General features: G+C 42.2%; 1 protein-coding gene and 1 long non-coding RNA gene across 3 annotated transcripts in view; one reads left to right on the top strand and one right to left on the bottom strand.

Moving 5' to 3' along the window:
* The window catches only part of LOC138764110 (uncharacterized), an 86000-nt gene that overhangs the window by 24900 nt on the left and 45560 nt on the right, over window positions 1-15540 (top strand). The gene's annotated exons all lie outside the window — the stretch shown is intronic.
* The window catches only part of LOC138764104 (transcriptional regulator QRICH1-like), a 77685-nt gene continuing 63103 nt past the window's right edge, over window positions 959-15540 (bottom strand). Inside the window, exons 7-10 of one of the 2 annotated variants that reach the window (XM_069939490.1) lie at window positions 9239-9347; window positions 6906-7057; window positions 3717-3801; window positions 959-2594 (exon numbers count right to left, since the gene is read on the bottom strand). In XM_069939490.1, coding sequence (XP_069795591.1) covers window positions 2405-2594; window positions 3717-3801; window positions 6906-7057; window positions 9239-9347 — 536 coding nt within the window. In that variant the 3' untranslated portion in view covers window positions 959-2404. Of the gene's footprint in view, window positions 2595-3716; window positions 3808-6905; window positions 7058-9238; window positions 9348-15540 lie in introns of both variants that reach the window. The other variant, XM_069939489.1, reaches the window with a different exon arrangement.

Genomic DNA, 15540 nt, shown 5'->3' with positions numbered 1-15540 from the left:
TTGTCTCAACCCCACACCACCGTGAGGAGCAGTGAGAGGGGTACACCCATCCCACTGTGAAAGGGGTACACCTACCCCTAGTCCAATGTGGGTCAATGAGAGGAGTATGCCTACCGTGCCATAGGGGGGGCAGTGAGAAGGGGTACAACTATCCCAACATGAGCAGGGGTGAAGGGCTACAACCACCCCCACCCCACTGAGGGGTGGGTGTGCAGCACAGATCCTCTCTTGCACTGCGGCAGTGTCCTGCGAACACAGTTTGCAAGCTCCAAGACTGACTGAACAAAATGCTGATCTGATGATAAAATCACAGTTGTTCGCTGGCAAACCTGTTCGCACATAACTAAAGTGGTCAGTTCTGAGCTGGAAACGACCTGCCAAGCACAGTGGCCAAATTTGTCTCTACAAATGTTTTGATTTTGAGAATTCAGATCTGAGCATCACTTTCCTCAGTGAATGTGTGCAATGTGCCCTTGTTTTAAAACCACCTCAATGTGAAAATGTAGATTTGAGTCTGTCACCTTCCAGAAAATGCAAAAGTCACAATTAAAAAGAAAAAATGTCTGGGAACACGTGCTTGATTAAAGGCAAAACTCAAGCTCACAAATGTGATTAGGTTGTCCTGGGACTCCAGATTTAGAGGTTTGCTATTCACACCACAGTACTTATGTCTCCTAACACAAGTATACTATCTGTAGAGCCCTTCAGTGTAAACCCATCCACCACTAGATATTCTCACCCCCTCAAGTAGACATCCAATGGCACGGATTGCTGGACTATGATAAAGCTGTCGCCCCCCACTCCCCACACACACACACACACACACACACACACACACACACACACACACACACACACCCACACACCCACACACCCACACACCCACACACCCACACACCCACCCACACACCCACACACACGCCATTGATCTGAGGCCAATAGGCGGTGGAGGCAGGTAAAGTGATCAAGGCAAACACTTTAGAAAAACTGCCCAAAGAAAATATACAAAGATCTCAGTATGCACCTACACCAAGAGGAGAATGTAACAAGCATTCCAGCCCATTCCAAAGCATTTGGCCCCGATTTTTTTTATTAGGTAACCCCATGCCACCCAATTACACCCGATTTGACCTACAACCCCTCTAAGTTTTGAATGGTGGGAGGAAACCAGAGCACACAGAGGAAACCCACGCAGACAAGGGGAGAACGTACAAACTCCATACAGACAGGCTGGATTCAAACCTGGATCGGTGACTCTGTAATGGCGCTGCACTAACCATGCCACCCCAATCAGCATTCTGCATTCTCAATACTCACCGCCAAGCCTGGCAGCTCACACTGATGTGGAATGTCAGCAATACACAAGCTCAGGTCCCAGTCGCAGTGGTACTGCCATGATTCATCCTTTCCAGCCCTGTTCGGTGAGCAACACTGCACACCTCCCACCTTCAAATATTGCAATAATTACAGACATTTCTGTTCCAGCAACAAAAGTACAAAATCAGAAGTTCTCCAAAATAAAGTTACTGTATCTCTACACACTGAGTGTTATGGATCAATGAACAGTACTCTATTTATAATGCATTGTCAGGATATCACATCAACCTCTGCTGTCAGCTGTGCCACAATGACCCATGACACCAAGGGTGGGGGCAGTGTTGCCTGGAATCAATGATCTACAACACCTACAAGTGCAGAGCAGCACGCTCCGTGGACCATTCACGGTGGAGCCCCTCCCTTCTAATGCATTCTTTCTACGAGAACTCCTGGCATTATCCTCGGCTGACAGTTGCTTGCTGTGCTCACAGAACATTAGAACAGAATACAGAAAAACAAAGGTCTCTTTATAATGGTATGAGTATATTACAATAATTTCTCTCTGCATTTTGCCTAGAGTTAAGGCCTTGTACAAGGCCAGATGTGTCAGAAGTCTTCAGCTCTAGTCAGTCTAAAAAACATCATTTTTGTTTTATGTATTGAAAAAAACTTTTAATTATATAAACCTTCATCAGTGTTCCATTCTCTAATCCAGGTTAAATTTCTCTTCAGTGGAGGCCAGGTTGAAGCCAGCAATTGGCAGAAAGGTTCCCAATACACCAACCATGATGGGTTGGTTCACCCTGAAGCATATGCTGTCCTCATGCTGGAGTTCTGACAAGTTTCCAAAGGTCGGCAGCCATCCTGCTGCACAAAATGCTGCTACGTGTCAAAAAATAAAGTAGAAATCAAATCTGCCACTCAAGAAAGGAAACTGCCAGACTCTTTTGGGGAGCCAAACTGGATTAGACTAAATTATCCAGAGATAGACACCTGATGTTTCTCTCCTGAAGCCTCAGAGACTGCACTGAGACACAGTGAAAGGCCTAGTGTCCCACTGGTGCACAAGAATATTCCTGGCCAGGCTTCAGTGGAGGTTCGCAGCAGCAATGGCAAAACCTTCCTGGATCTCACGCACTGTCAGAATTCGTGTCAACATCTGCTCCATGTGCTCCCTGTTGATGGGCTGAGTGGAGTACCAGATTGGGCTGTTGGGTGCAACCACAGGCTCAGGGGTCAGGTAAAAGGTGTCGTTCCTGCTCTTCACACTCTGGGGACTGAACAGGGTGAGAATGCAAGTTAGTTGGGAAAATTCAACATGCACGTTATACAAACTAGTCTGGATTATGTTTAGAAATGACCACAAAAAGCAGCAAAGTGGACATGAGAAATGAGTGATTCAGCCAGGTGACTGAATAAATTGTGCCAGCTGGGCCAAACTTCAACCTCCTCCCCTCTAATTGATCAGCAGGGACCTAACCCAGATATGTCAGAGCCACTAAATCGCTCCAGCAGGTCCGCTCCAGCAGGTCCGCTCCCCAGACCTGCTGTCTCATCTCTTCAGAATCCACTTTCCTCAACTCTTTGATAATTTCAGATAATTGCTCTGGGCTTTATCTTCTAACCTTTTGTTACCTTCAGTTACCCTTTGTCATTGACCATCTCCTGCTTCCATCAGAATACCTGGACAGATTCCCTCCAGGCCTTTGTCCTTTTGCTGCATGTCCAATATTGATGCAAAGGCCCTTTCCGTTGGCAATGCTAATTTTCAGAATGATTTTAGTTAAGATGAACTGACTGTGTAAATTGCCATTTATACTTTTACCACCCACTGGACATGCACATTTCTGGAAAGCACTTCTGTAATTTTTGGACTGTAACAGTGTCCTTGATCCTGTGCTCAAATTTGACCCAGTTGGTAAAACAGCAAAGGGACGTCATTAGAAATAAGAAACGATTTTAAAGTTTCAGCTTGCACAGGAACTAACAAGCAAGAATTTATATTTCTTGAGGAAATAGTGTTTGCTTTAATGTATACAAATGAGCACTTAACAGGAAATAAATTAACTTGAGTCCTGTGGAATCTGCCCTGCCAAGTCGAGGTGGTCACTCACAAGCGACAACACACACATACATACATAGTGTAAAAGATCCTCCAATTCTCAGTGAGTTTCCAATAAACATACAGCACACCCCTTGGCCTGTTTGTTACTCAGGCATCAGACGAGTAAATGATTGTTTAACAAGGAAGAGCAGAACCATTATGGGGATGATTGGTTCTGCTGAACAAAAGTGATATCAGTACTAAACCCCAGAAACTTAAGAGGAGAATTAATTGATAGAGAGAGGATGAAAGTGCTGGCTTATGACAACTCATCCCTCTTTTACAAGCATCTTACCATTTAAAGAGGTAGAAGTCGTAGAGTTTGATGGGACAGCGCAGAGGGTTCTCTGGATTCTCCGACTGCTCTGCATACATATCATCTGTAACTGAAACATGGAGAGATCTCAGCTTTGAATTAGCATTCCATCCCCACATGAACTCTGTCCCAAGAAAGGAACAAGCAGGTTGCATCGCTGCTCAAACTGGCACCACTGCTGAAGACCACAGCTGATCCAGTTCCTATGTCACAACATAATCTTTCCTACTGATAGGTCTCGTGTTCAATTCAAGGTGGGCAGCCATTTGTAGAAGGGCTGTTTCTGAGGTGAAAGTGCTGAGCTTGAGGTTTAAGTGCAGAGGCTTTGATGAGGGTAACTTTGGCAAGGTGGCTGAGTCACAGTATGGAAAGAGAAGACAAAAGCAGTTGTACGGATCTGGAGCAAAAATAAAACAAGCAGTATCGAGGGAGATGTTTCAGGTCAGGACCCTCCATCAGGACTGAAAGTGCTTTGAGGATGAACAAGAGTTTAGTGGCAGAAGACCCATCTTTTATCCAAACTATCAACTCACCATGGGTCTCATGCACCTTCTTAATCAGTCTACCATGAGGGATCTTAACACTTTACCAAAGTCCATGTAGACAACATTCAATTTGTCACTGCCTCAAAAAAACCCTCAAATTTCTGAGGGACGAACTGGCCCTCACGAAGCTATGTTGACTGTCCCTAATCTGACCTTGACTTGCTAAATGTGCACAAACCCTATCCCTAAGTATCCTCTCCAACAGCTTCCCTGCCACTGACAGGAGGCGTATTGGCCTGTAATTTCCTGGATTATCCTTTTTCAATTCTTGAATACGAGGTACATCATTAGCCACTCTCCAGTCCTCTGAGACCTGTCACTAGTGAGGATGCAAAGATCTTTGTCAAGACCCCAGGAACCTTTTCACATGCCTCTTTCAATAACTGGGGATATATCCCATCAGGCCCAAGGCACGTCCTCAAAAGATCCAACATCACTTTACTGGCTCTCAAAATACCCTAACACAGGAACATCCATGCCACTGACGCAAAGAACTCATTTAGTATCTCCCACCTCCTTTGACTTCAAGCATAAATTCCCTCTGTCCTTGAGTGGCCCTATCCTCTCCATAAATATCCTCGTTTTGGAATACCCATAAAATGCTTTGGGATTTTCCACAGCGGTTACCGCAGAACCAACAACTGCTCACAAAATACGTTGATGATTTGAAAGAGAGGACTTCGTACCCAAATTTAATGATGACAGTAAATTGAGAGGAAAAGCAAACTGTGCAGAGGATACAGAGTCTACAAGACCACAAGGTAGCTGATTGGAACAAAGAGGTTAAGTGAGTGGGCAAGGGTCTGGCAGATGGAGTAAAATGTTGGTAAATGCCAAGTCATCCACTTTGGAAGAAAAATAGATCGGATTATTATTTAAATGGTGAAAGATTGCAATATGGTGCTGTGCAGAAGAACTTAGGAGTGCTTGTGCATGTATTGCAAAAGGTTGGTTTGCAGCTGCAGCAGGCTATCAAGAAGGAAAATGAAATGTTGGCCTTCATTGCTGAGGGATTGAATTTAAGACTAGAGGGGTTCTGTACAGGAACTGGTGAGGTCACACCTCAAGTCCTGCATGCAGTTCTGGACTCCATAATGGAGAATTGGAGGCAATGCACAGGAGGATCACCGGGTTGATTCTAGAGATGAAGGGGGTAGCTGATTGGAAGAAACTGACCTGGGACTGTACTCACTGGAATTCAGAGGGGATCTTAAATAAACAAAAATATGAAAGGGACAGACAAGAAAGCCAGGAAAGTTGTTTCCACTAGTAGGTGGAACTAGAACTAGAGGACATGGCCTCAAGTTCTGGGGGTGGGGGGGGGAAATAGATTTAGGACAGAGATAAGGGAGAACTGCTTTTCACTGCCCAGGGAAAAGTAATGGCTACCTCATTAAATATATTTAAGACACAATTGGATAGATTTTTGCATATTAAGAGCTATGGGGAACGAGTAGAGTGGAGCAGAGCCCATGGCCAGATCAGCCATGATGTTATTGAATGGGAGAGCAGGTTCTATAGACCAAGGACTCTGCCTTTTATTATTTATGTTCTCACACTGATCGAAACAGAGGTCAGGATTGAACCCTGGTCGCTGGCGCTGAGAGACAACGGCTCTACCAGCTCTGACATTCTTGCTCGTTGTGTAACATTTGTACTATTCCTTCAATTGAAAGTCTGAATGGTGCTCTGGTGCCCTTGAACATGAAATACAAAGGAGTGGGAAAGCAGGAAATTAGGAGGTCAATGGAATGGTGACCTTTGCAAAAGAAAGTGGAGTATAAAAGTTGGTAAGTCTTGCTGCAACTGTACAATTTTTTTTGAAGAGTTGAACCAAGACTATTGCTGAGAGCAAGGCAGTAGATATTGTCTATATGGAGTTTAGCAGAACCTTTGACAATACCTGTATGGTAATCTGGTTTGGAAGTTCGATTACATAGGATCAAGTTTCTGACAGAGCTACCTTTGATTTGAAAATATTGCTCAGTCATTTCTACTAGTGCGTCATGGCATATTAGGCCACAGATCAGGTGGGACTTAGACAGAAAAAGGTTGAGAACAACTGGATGCAAAAGGGGTTTTTCCACCCAGGGTAGGTGAGATACAAACCAGAGGTCATGGGTTAAGGGTGAAAGGGGAGATATTTAAGTGAAACATTAGGGGGAATTCTTTCACACAGAGTGGTGGGCATTTGGAATGAGCTGACAGCTGAAGTGGTGAATGCATGCACAATTTTTAGATTTAAGAAACATTTGGACAGGTCCATGGAGGGAAGGGGTATGAAGGGATATGGATGGATTCAGGTCAGTGGACAAAGCAGAATAATAGTTCTGTACAAACTAGAAGGCCTGAAGGGTCTGTTTTCTGAGCTGCAATGTTCTATAGATCTTCTGTGATTCTACGAAGCAGATCATCAATAAAACAAAAGGTGTTAAAGGTTAACTGATAAAATACCCAAATGGTTTTCAATGCTGCTTGACCGGAGGTCAGTTTTACAAAGATTTAAGAACCAAGTTCAGAAATTTAGCATCCAGCTGATTTTTTGTGATCAAGAAGCAGAGAGGAATTCACTTGAATCCCTTCTCACTGAGATACAAATGGCTTGAAATGGAGAGTTGCTGACCTTTTTGCCCTGTCTGATGCAGACCCAATGCTTTCAGATAACGAATACTTGTGCTTTTGTCCTTGGGATTCACTGGATTCTTCTTTGTCTGCCGAACCACTTTTGAGAAAGCCAGCTTCATGTGCTGCTCCACACTTTTTAGCAGGAAGTACCTGAGTGTGGAGAGAAATAGGACTCAAGTCGTCAAAAAAATTATGGAAAATCTGCATGACCTGCTTGAGATACACTGGATACAAAGAAATAAAATATTTCAATTCAACTGCTTGACCTATCGAGTTCCTCCAGCAGATTATTTAGCTCCTGACCTGCCTCTCAGGTTTTGAAAGCTTTCCTCCCTTATCTCTGTCTTAAGTGGATAGCCCCCCCCCCCCACTTTTTTTTTAAAAAAAACAGTGATTTCTTGTTCCAGATTTTCCCACCAGAGAAAACATCCTCAGGGATCTGAAATTTCAATTTCCTCTCATTCTGAATTCCAACTGGTACGAGTTCAGCCTTGCTAATCTTCATAAAACAACCTACCCGGTCTAGATGTCAATTTGGTAAATCTTCTCTGAACTGCTTCCCACCCATTTACCATCATCTTATAGTACAGAAATAGTCCACCACGTCCTTGCTGAAATAAGAAAGCACTTACTGTATGCAGTCTCTCCAAGGCCCACATAAAGCATCATTTTCTTACTTCTGGATTCAATTTCCCTCCCCATAACCATCAACATTATTAGCTTTTCCTTTACGATTCATTCACTGGGATATCGAGTTCCTTTGCTTCTCTATGCTCTGCGATTTCCCATCATTTTTCCTGTTAAAATGGATGATTTCATATTTTCCACAGTATGCACCATTTGACTGATCTTTGGCAGACGAAGGCCTTAGGCCAAAATGTTAGTTACCCTTTCCTTCTTGTGGATGTTGTGTGACTTGCTGAGTTTCTCCATCACGTTTGTCTCCAGAACTTTGCTCAGGACTTGTATCTATCTCTTTGTAGCCTCTTTATGCCATCTTTACAACTGACTTTCAACTAAACTTCGTGACATCAGCCTCTTTAGCAACTATATGTTTGTCCACGTTATTTACACAAATTGGAAAGACATAGGTCCCAGCACTGGTCCCTGCAGTCCCTCCTTCTATCAGGCAGTCATGCCCAAACATTCTACTCATACCAGTGTGGCATCACCCAGGCTGTGAGCTTTTAGTTTCCACAATTATCTTATCAAATGGAAATCTAAGTCGAGTACATCCACCAGTTTCTCTTTATCCACAGTTTGTTACTTCTTCAGTTAATGGAGTTCTTTGGTCAAACATAATTTTCCAGTCACAAAGCCATGTTGACTTTGTAGAAATGGACACCCTAAACAATTGAAGGTAATCAGCAAAGTCTTTAATAATACCTTCTAAAGATTTTCCTCTGACAAATGTTGTACAAACAGCAATGTATTTTCTACCTGTGACCTTTTGAACAGAGGAAAATGTGAAGTAAGTTGTAAATTTAAAGCCAGTGGATAGATTTTGATTAAAATATTTCATTTTGAATTGTTTCCCTACCTTTTTGAAAGCTAGATCTGTTATTGTCCAATCTAATGGAGTCTTCTCAAAATTCAGAGAACGTTGTTAGAACAGCATTATGTTGACCAAAGTAGCATTATTTTAACTCGCCACCCAAACTAATGTTAAAAGGAGAGGAAGAAAAAGGTAGTGAGGTGTTAAAATGGCTCTATTTGTCTAATCAAGGGAAGATTATTAGGATTATTCGCAAGATTTCCAATAACTGCAAAGTGTTCTAAAGATGTACATATCTTTCTACCTCCAATGACAATCCTTTGAAAATTTGCAAAAACATAGCTGGTTTTTACTGGGAGGGATTCCTGAGGGATGCTCCCTAGTTTATTTTGCAAATTTTTAAGCATAATTTCTGGAGTATTTCCAATCAGATTATTTTTCTGAAGATTTGATGATGGGCTGTTTTTCATTTCCTTTGGAAGAATTTTCAGAGGATGGGTTGTTGGAGAGAGAATGCAGTTTACATCTTTAGCATTCTTTGGAAAAGTTATTGGAAATGTCAAATAATCCTGATGAGAATCCCTTCCCTTCATGAAAAAAATCAGTTTTATTGTTACCTCTTCAATATTTGAGTCGCTAAACATTAGTTTAGGTGGTGAACCAAGATAATTCTCACCTACTTATTTCCCAAATGCACACAGACTGATTGTGCCATCAGCAATCATATGCATATAACCTACAAGTTATTTATGAAACAATTTTTTAAATTGTAAATACAAAAGTGAGAGAATGCACAATAAAGGAGGTTTGAGGTGAAATAACCTTGTGGCACTCACTTGGTGTTGAAGAACATGAGAGTTGTAAGGAGGGTGGAAGGCGAGTGAGCACCGAGCTGCTTACATTCCCACAGCATTTCCTCTGTGATGTGACTGGGGATCATGTAACCTGTTAAATAATACAATACTTTTAGATGACGTGATTGTAACTATTTAGTAAATTGTCCTGCACTTCTGACCAATGATTTCAGCTATGTTACGAATACCAAATAATCTTGGCTATCTGACCAAGAGTTCCTGAGAAAATTCAGTCAGTTATCAGGCAGAAACTCAATTCACCTCTGTATCTCAGGGAAAGCATTGGAATCAAGTTAAAGGTGTTCAACAGAAACAAAGCTTCTCATGTAAACTCTGCAGATACTTCGTCATCCACCTCAGTTTTCCATTGGTTAAGAAAATGCTAGTAACAGCAGGTTACTATATAGATACAAGCTTTAATTTTAATTTAATTTTAATTAATTTAATTTAGACACACAGCACTGTAACAGGCCCTTTCAGCTCACAAGCCTGTGCTGCCAATCACACCCAATTGACCTACAACCCAGGTACCATTTGGATGGTGGGAGGAAACCAGAGTCACCAGGAAAAAGCCACGCAGACATGGGGAGGACGTACAAAATCCTTTCAGACAGTGCTGGATTCAAACCCAGGCCTCTAGGACTCTAACAACATTGTGATGACTGTGTCATCCTGGAAAATCAAGGATAGAAACATGGAGCATTATAGCACCATACAAGCCCTTCGGTCCCCAATGTTGTGGTGACCTATGTAAACCAACTCAACAAACTAAACCTTCCCTATCTCCCACCCATAATCCTTGATTTTTCTTAAATCCATGTGCCTGCCTAAGAGTCTTGAATATCCCTATTGCACCAGCCTCCACCACCACCCCTGGCAATGTATTCCAGACACCCAATACTTTACTTAAAAAAACTTATCCCTAATGTCTACACTAAACTTTCCTCCCCTCATCTTGTAGAGACATCCTCTGATATTTGCTACTCTCACCCTGGGATAAAAAGATGCTGGCTGTCCACCTGATTTATGCCTCTCAAAATCTTGTCCAATCCAGGCACCATCCTGGTAAATCTACACTTCTCGAAAGCTTCCACAGCCTTCCTGTAATGAACTGAACACAATGTTCCAAGTGTGGTGTCACCAGTTTTATACAGCTGTAACATTACCACACAGCTCTTGAACTCAATCCCCCGATTAAAGGCCAACATATCAGAAGCCTTCTTAACTATCCTATCAGCCTATGTGGTAGGAACTTGACAATTTTAAAGTAAATTTTTTTAGCAAATTGTCACAAGGGGGTAGGTGAATGAGTGGCACATATAGGTGAATAGGTACAATCTATTGTAGAGATTTGCAGAGACATGGTTGCAAAATGACCAAAGTTAGCAATGTTCCAGGATGTTGAACCTCAGCAGACCAGAAGACATCATGGGGTAATTAAAGATATGGTAGTTAAGGGCCTTCATGGAACTGTCAATAATTGATAGAATTTCATACAAAGATTGGAAAAAATTTAGTTCTATCTGGAACCAAGGTTTTAAATCTGTAAAGCAAACCAAGAAGTTGCAAGTTGGCTCCAGCAGACTGAGAGATTACAATAAAAGCCAGGCAGCATATATACTAGCAGAGATGAAAATTTAAAGAATTAACAGTTTGTAAGTTATAAATAGATGTCCATGGTTTAAAAAAAACTGTAACGTCACCGATGTTTCAGGACTGAAAGGGCTTAGACCCAAAACATTGGTTATATATCTTTATCTCCTATGGAAGAAGATAAAGATGGTGTTAGATCAAGGAGACATTGCCAAAAATAGCATTAAGGTTAAGGTTTGGGAAAATTTCAGAATTCAGCCAGAGAGAGTTGAAGCAGACATGTTCCACAGGCACAAGAGGAAAAGTCGTGCACATCATTACAGATCAAAATTTATACAGCAATAGGGAATAATGGAAGAGGACAGAAATAATATTTTGTGCAAACTCATGAACATTACAAAGAAAATTCTGGAAATCATGGTGAAATCAATAATAATGAAAACAAATATTCATGACCCAAACATGGATCCTGGCATGAGAATACCCCGGTCATGTTCCAAAATTCCATAGTATCTCGAATTAGTCCAACATATTGGAAATTAGCAAATGCTAATTCAAGACAAAAGGAGTGAGAAAACAGGGAACAATATACAGGTTAGCCTGTCATCAGCTACAAAATGCTGGAATCTATTATAAAAGTGGTAACAGGGCACTTAGAAAGTGATTGAAACACAAAAGTCTGCAGATGCTGTGATTGTAATAAAAACACAAGTGCTGGAGGAGCTCAGCAGGTCTTAGAGTCCATAGGAGATAAAGATATATAATCAATTTTTTGGCCTGAGCCCTTTTAGGCCTGAAACATCGGTTATACAGCCTTTCCCCTACTTATGACTCATGTGACTTACAACCACACATACGTACGACTGGAAAAAAAAACTAGAAATTTTTTTAAAAAAATATGTAAATGTAAAAATTACGCTTGGTCACACGTCCACCAGTGCGTGCGTACAATAGTGACCATCAGACAATATCCCGGTATTGCGTACATCACAGCATCTCTCTCAGTTCTCAGGATTAAAGAATGCTATACAGGTACAGCAGTCTGTTGGGAGCACATGGGGGGTGGCAGTGGGATCAGTGTGGGGACTGATAGTGGGCTGTTGGGTCAGCGCGGGGCAGTGGGATCAGTGTGGGGACTACTATCCATGCTAACATTCGTCCAATTTATGTCCATTTCGAGATCCGACTGGTTGGTCAGAACAGAACTCAGATGCATGTTGGGGAATGGCAATACATCTCTGCCTTCTATGGATGCTGCATGAGACCTGCTGAGTTCCTCCAGCATTTGTGTGTTTTTACTGAGAAATTGATAACAGGATTTGGGAAGAGTCAACACGGATTTATGAAAGGGAAAGCATTATGACAAATCTGTTTGAATTTAACAACTCTAACTAGCAGAACGAACAAGACCAAGGCAATTGTGCTGGTGTTTTGTGATTTATAAGGCCGAGGATTTTGATAAGGTACTACAAGAAAGAAGATTTAATAAAATTAGAGCATGGACTGAATGTTACTTAATAAGCACATTTTCAGACTGGGAAGCTGCAAATGTTCACAATCTACATCAATGATCTGAATGAGGGTAAGAGACATGATACACCCAAGGCGGCTGGATGTCAGCAGTGCGGAGACACAAATGCTTCAGTGCACCATTTCAATGAGTAAAGAAATGGTGGATCTGAAATAATGGAAGAAAATGAGGCCAACCACTGATAGAAAAACAGGGCATCATGAGCAAATGCCAGAGGGCATCTGTATACAGCAAGGAGAGATGTCGGGTATTAAACACACACACTATTGGATGCATTGCCAGAATGGTGGTGGAGGCTGGTACAATAGGGGACATTTATTAAAAGACTCAGACATCCACAAGGATGCAGGGAAAAATAAAAGGTTACAAGATAGGGAAGGTTTGGTGTTTTTAGGTTTAGAAATGTCGGCGCAACATGTGCTGTAACATTCTATGTTATTGAAGTCTACAAAATTCTTGCAGAACTTAATAGTGGAGATGTAGAGACAATACTAACCTTATTTTCAACTTAAATCACTTCTACCCAAGCTTGCCATGACACAACAATTCAATCAACTTTCCATGGTACATAATGTGCATATTGAGATTACACTATCTAAAATGTTTAAATGGAGGTCTAAATAGAGAAGTGACAGGTCCATTAGTCTGCAATGTGCTCATATGAAGCTTAGATTCTTCTGCAATGATAGATTCTAGGTCAATTGTTATAGTTAGCTTACATTTTTCTTTGTACCTCCAGGAGGTGGCAGGGTTTCACAGAATTGGACCACAATTATCAATGCGCCCATATTGAAGGGGTAAATGGCTTTAAATTTAAATTAGACAGAGGACCGTAACAAGCTAATTTGGCCACCAATTTTACACCCAGTTAACCTTCACCCCAGTACGTTTTTGAAAGGTGGCAGGAAACAGAAGCCCCCAGAGAAAATGCATGCAGACGTGGGGAGAACATACGAACTCCTTACAAACAGCATGGGATTCAAACCCAGGCCCAACCCCTATCGCTGGCACTGTAAAGGCATTATGCTAACCACTATGTCCACCGCCAGTGGGCTGATATCGCCTCAAACTGTGCATCTTGGCGCCTCACAGTTCGGCGGGCAGCAACCTCCTTTGAAGAAGACCGCAGAACCCACCTCACTGAAAAAAGACAAAGGAGGTAAAACCCAACACCCAACCCACCAATTTTCCCTTGCAACCGTGTCTGCCCTCATCGGACTTGTCAGCCATAAACGAGCCTGCAGCTGACGTGGACATTACCCCTCCATAAATCTTCGTCCGCAAAGCCAAGCCAAGCCACCCTTTGTCTGGTTTTTATTTGAGTGACAGCTCCAAATTCAGCCAGGAAACACAAAACTCTTGGTGCAGTAGCAGTTCAGTTCACCCGTGTGAAATTCACAAATCATGACCAAAAAATTTTGGACAAATTCTATTGGAACCAATTTTTATTTTAAGAGAAAAACAAATACAAAATGAACCGAGAACTGAACTAGTTCGCCAATAATGATCGCAGGGTGTTTCTTCAGAGCCAGAAGCCACGCAAGAGATTTCCTTTGAAAAGTCAAAACACAGAAATGCTGGAGGAACTCAGCTGGTCTCACTGCGTCTATAGGAGGCAAAGATATATCACCGACATTTTGGACCCGAGCCCCTCCTTAACATATGTATGAAAAGAGATGGGTGTCTGAATTAAAGGCTGAGGAAAGAAAGAGGTAAGTGTCCAGTCCAACCAAAAAAAAAGGTGTTAATTGGATATGGTAAGAGGAAAGGAAGGAGAAATGATTTTGGCTCTGTGAAAGGAAATAGAGGGAAAAGAGAGCGAGAGCAGAAAGGAGATTGGGGGGGGGGGGGAGTGCTAAAAGAAACTGGAAAAGTTGATGTTAATACCATCTGTTTGGTGGATGTCCAGTCGGAATACAAGATGATGTTTGACACAAATAAGAATGTAACATCCACATTCAGTTCGTTAAAACAACAACCTTTCCTCTTCTGTCAATTGACTGTGTAAAGTGCGGCTACAATGCATTGTAATTTAGCACCAAAAGCCTGTTTATAAAAAGTACAATGCAACAGTAAACTTGTCCATCTCTGAACAGAACATCACAAGAACAAACCCTTCAACCTACACACCTGTGTACCTGTGTCACACATGATGTCCAAATCAAACAAACTCTGCTATATGAATTTGACATACAAGATTCAAGATTCTTTTATTGTCATGTAATAATACATAAAATGTAATATTACACTAAATTTCCTTTTGCTTGTAACCATGACCTCTTCCACTTTGCTGCCAATGTGCACCCCAACCTCAAATTCACTTGGTCCACACCCTCCCTTTCCTTGATTTCTCAGTCTCTATCTTAGGAGACAAACTCGACCCCCCACAAGGATTCCATTCCCTTCTCTCAATTCCTGTCTCTGTTTCATCTGCACTGAGGAGGACTTCCATGCCAGATCATCAGAGATGTTTTCCTTCTTTGAACTACGTGGCTTTCCCTCTACCACCATCAACTCAGCACTCATCCACAGATTCTCCATTACCCACACATCTGTCCTGGACCCCTCTGCCCCCATCCCAGCAACCACTGACCAAAATATCCCCCTCCACCACATACTATATGATCCCACCACTAGACACTTATTCCCCTCTCTGCAGGAACTGCTCCTTCATTACTCCCTTGTCCACTCCTCCCTCCCTACCAATCATTCCCTTGGGACCCACCCCTGTGACCGAAAGAGATGCTCCATTTGCACTCAGATCTCTTCCCTCACCACCATTTGGGGTCTCAAACAGTCTTTCCAAGTGAAGCAACATTTCATGTGAAGCAACATTTCATGTGAATCTGCAGGGGTCATCTACTGCATCTAATGCTCATGTTGTGGTCTCCTCTACATGGAGATACTGTGCGCAAACTGGGAGATGGATTTGTTGAGCACCTCAACTCTGTCTGCTGCAATAGCATGGATCCCCCAGTGGCCACCTATTTCAGTTCCTAAACCCATTCCCTTGCTGTCACATCTGTCCATGATCTCATGCACTGCCAGAATGAGACTACCCACAAATTGGAGGAACAGCACCTCATCTTCCGACTGGACACCCTCCAAACTGGATGGCATTAATATCAACCCACCCCCCTCACTTCTTGCCCTGTCGCCT

The sequence above is a fragment of the Narcine bancroftii genome, chromosome 5 (genome assembly GCF_036971445.1).
Source record: "Narcine bancroftii isolate sNarBan1 chromosome 5, sNarBan1.hap1, whole genome shotgun sequence".
Lineage (NCBI taxonomy): Eukaryota > Metazoa > Chordata > Chondrichthyes > Torpediniformes > Narcinidae > Narcine > Narcine bancroftii.
This window is presented reverse-complemented; position numbering and strand designations above follow the sequence as displayed.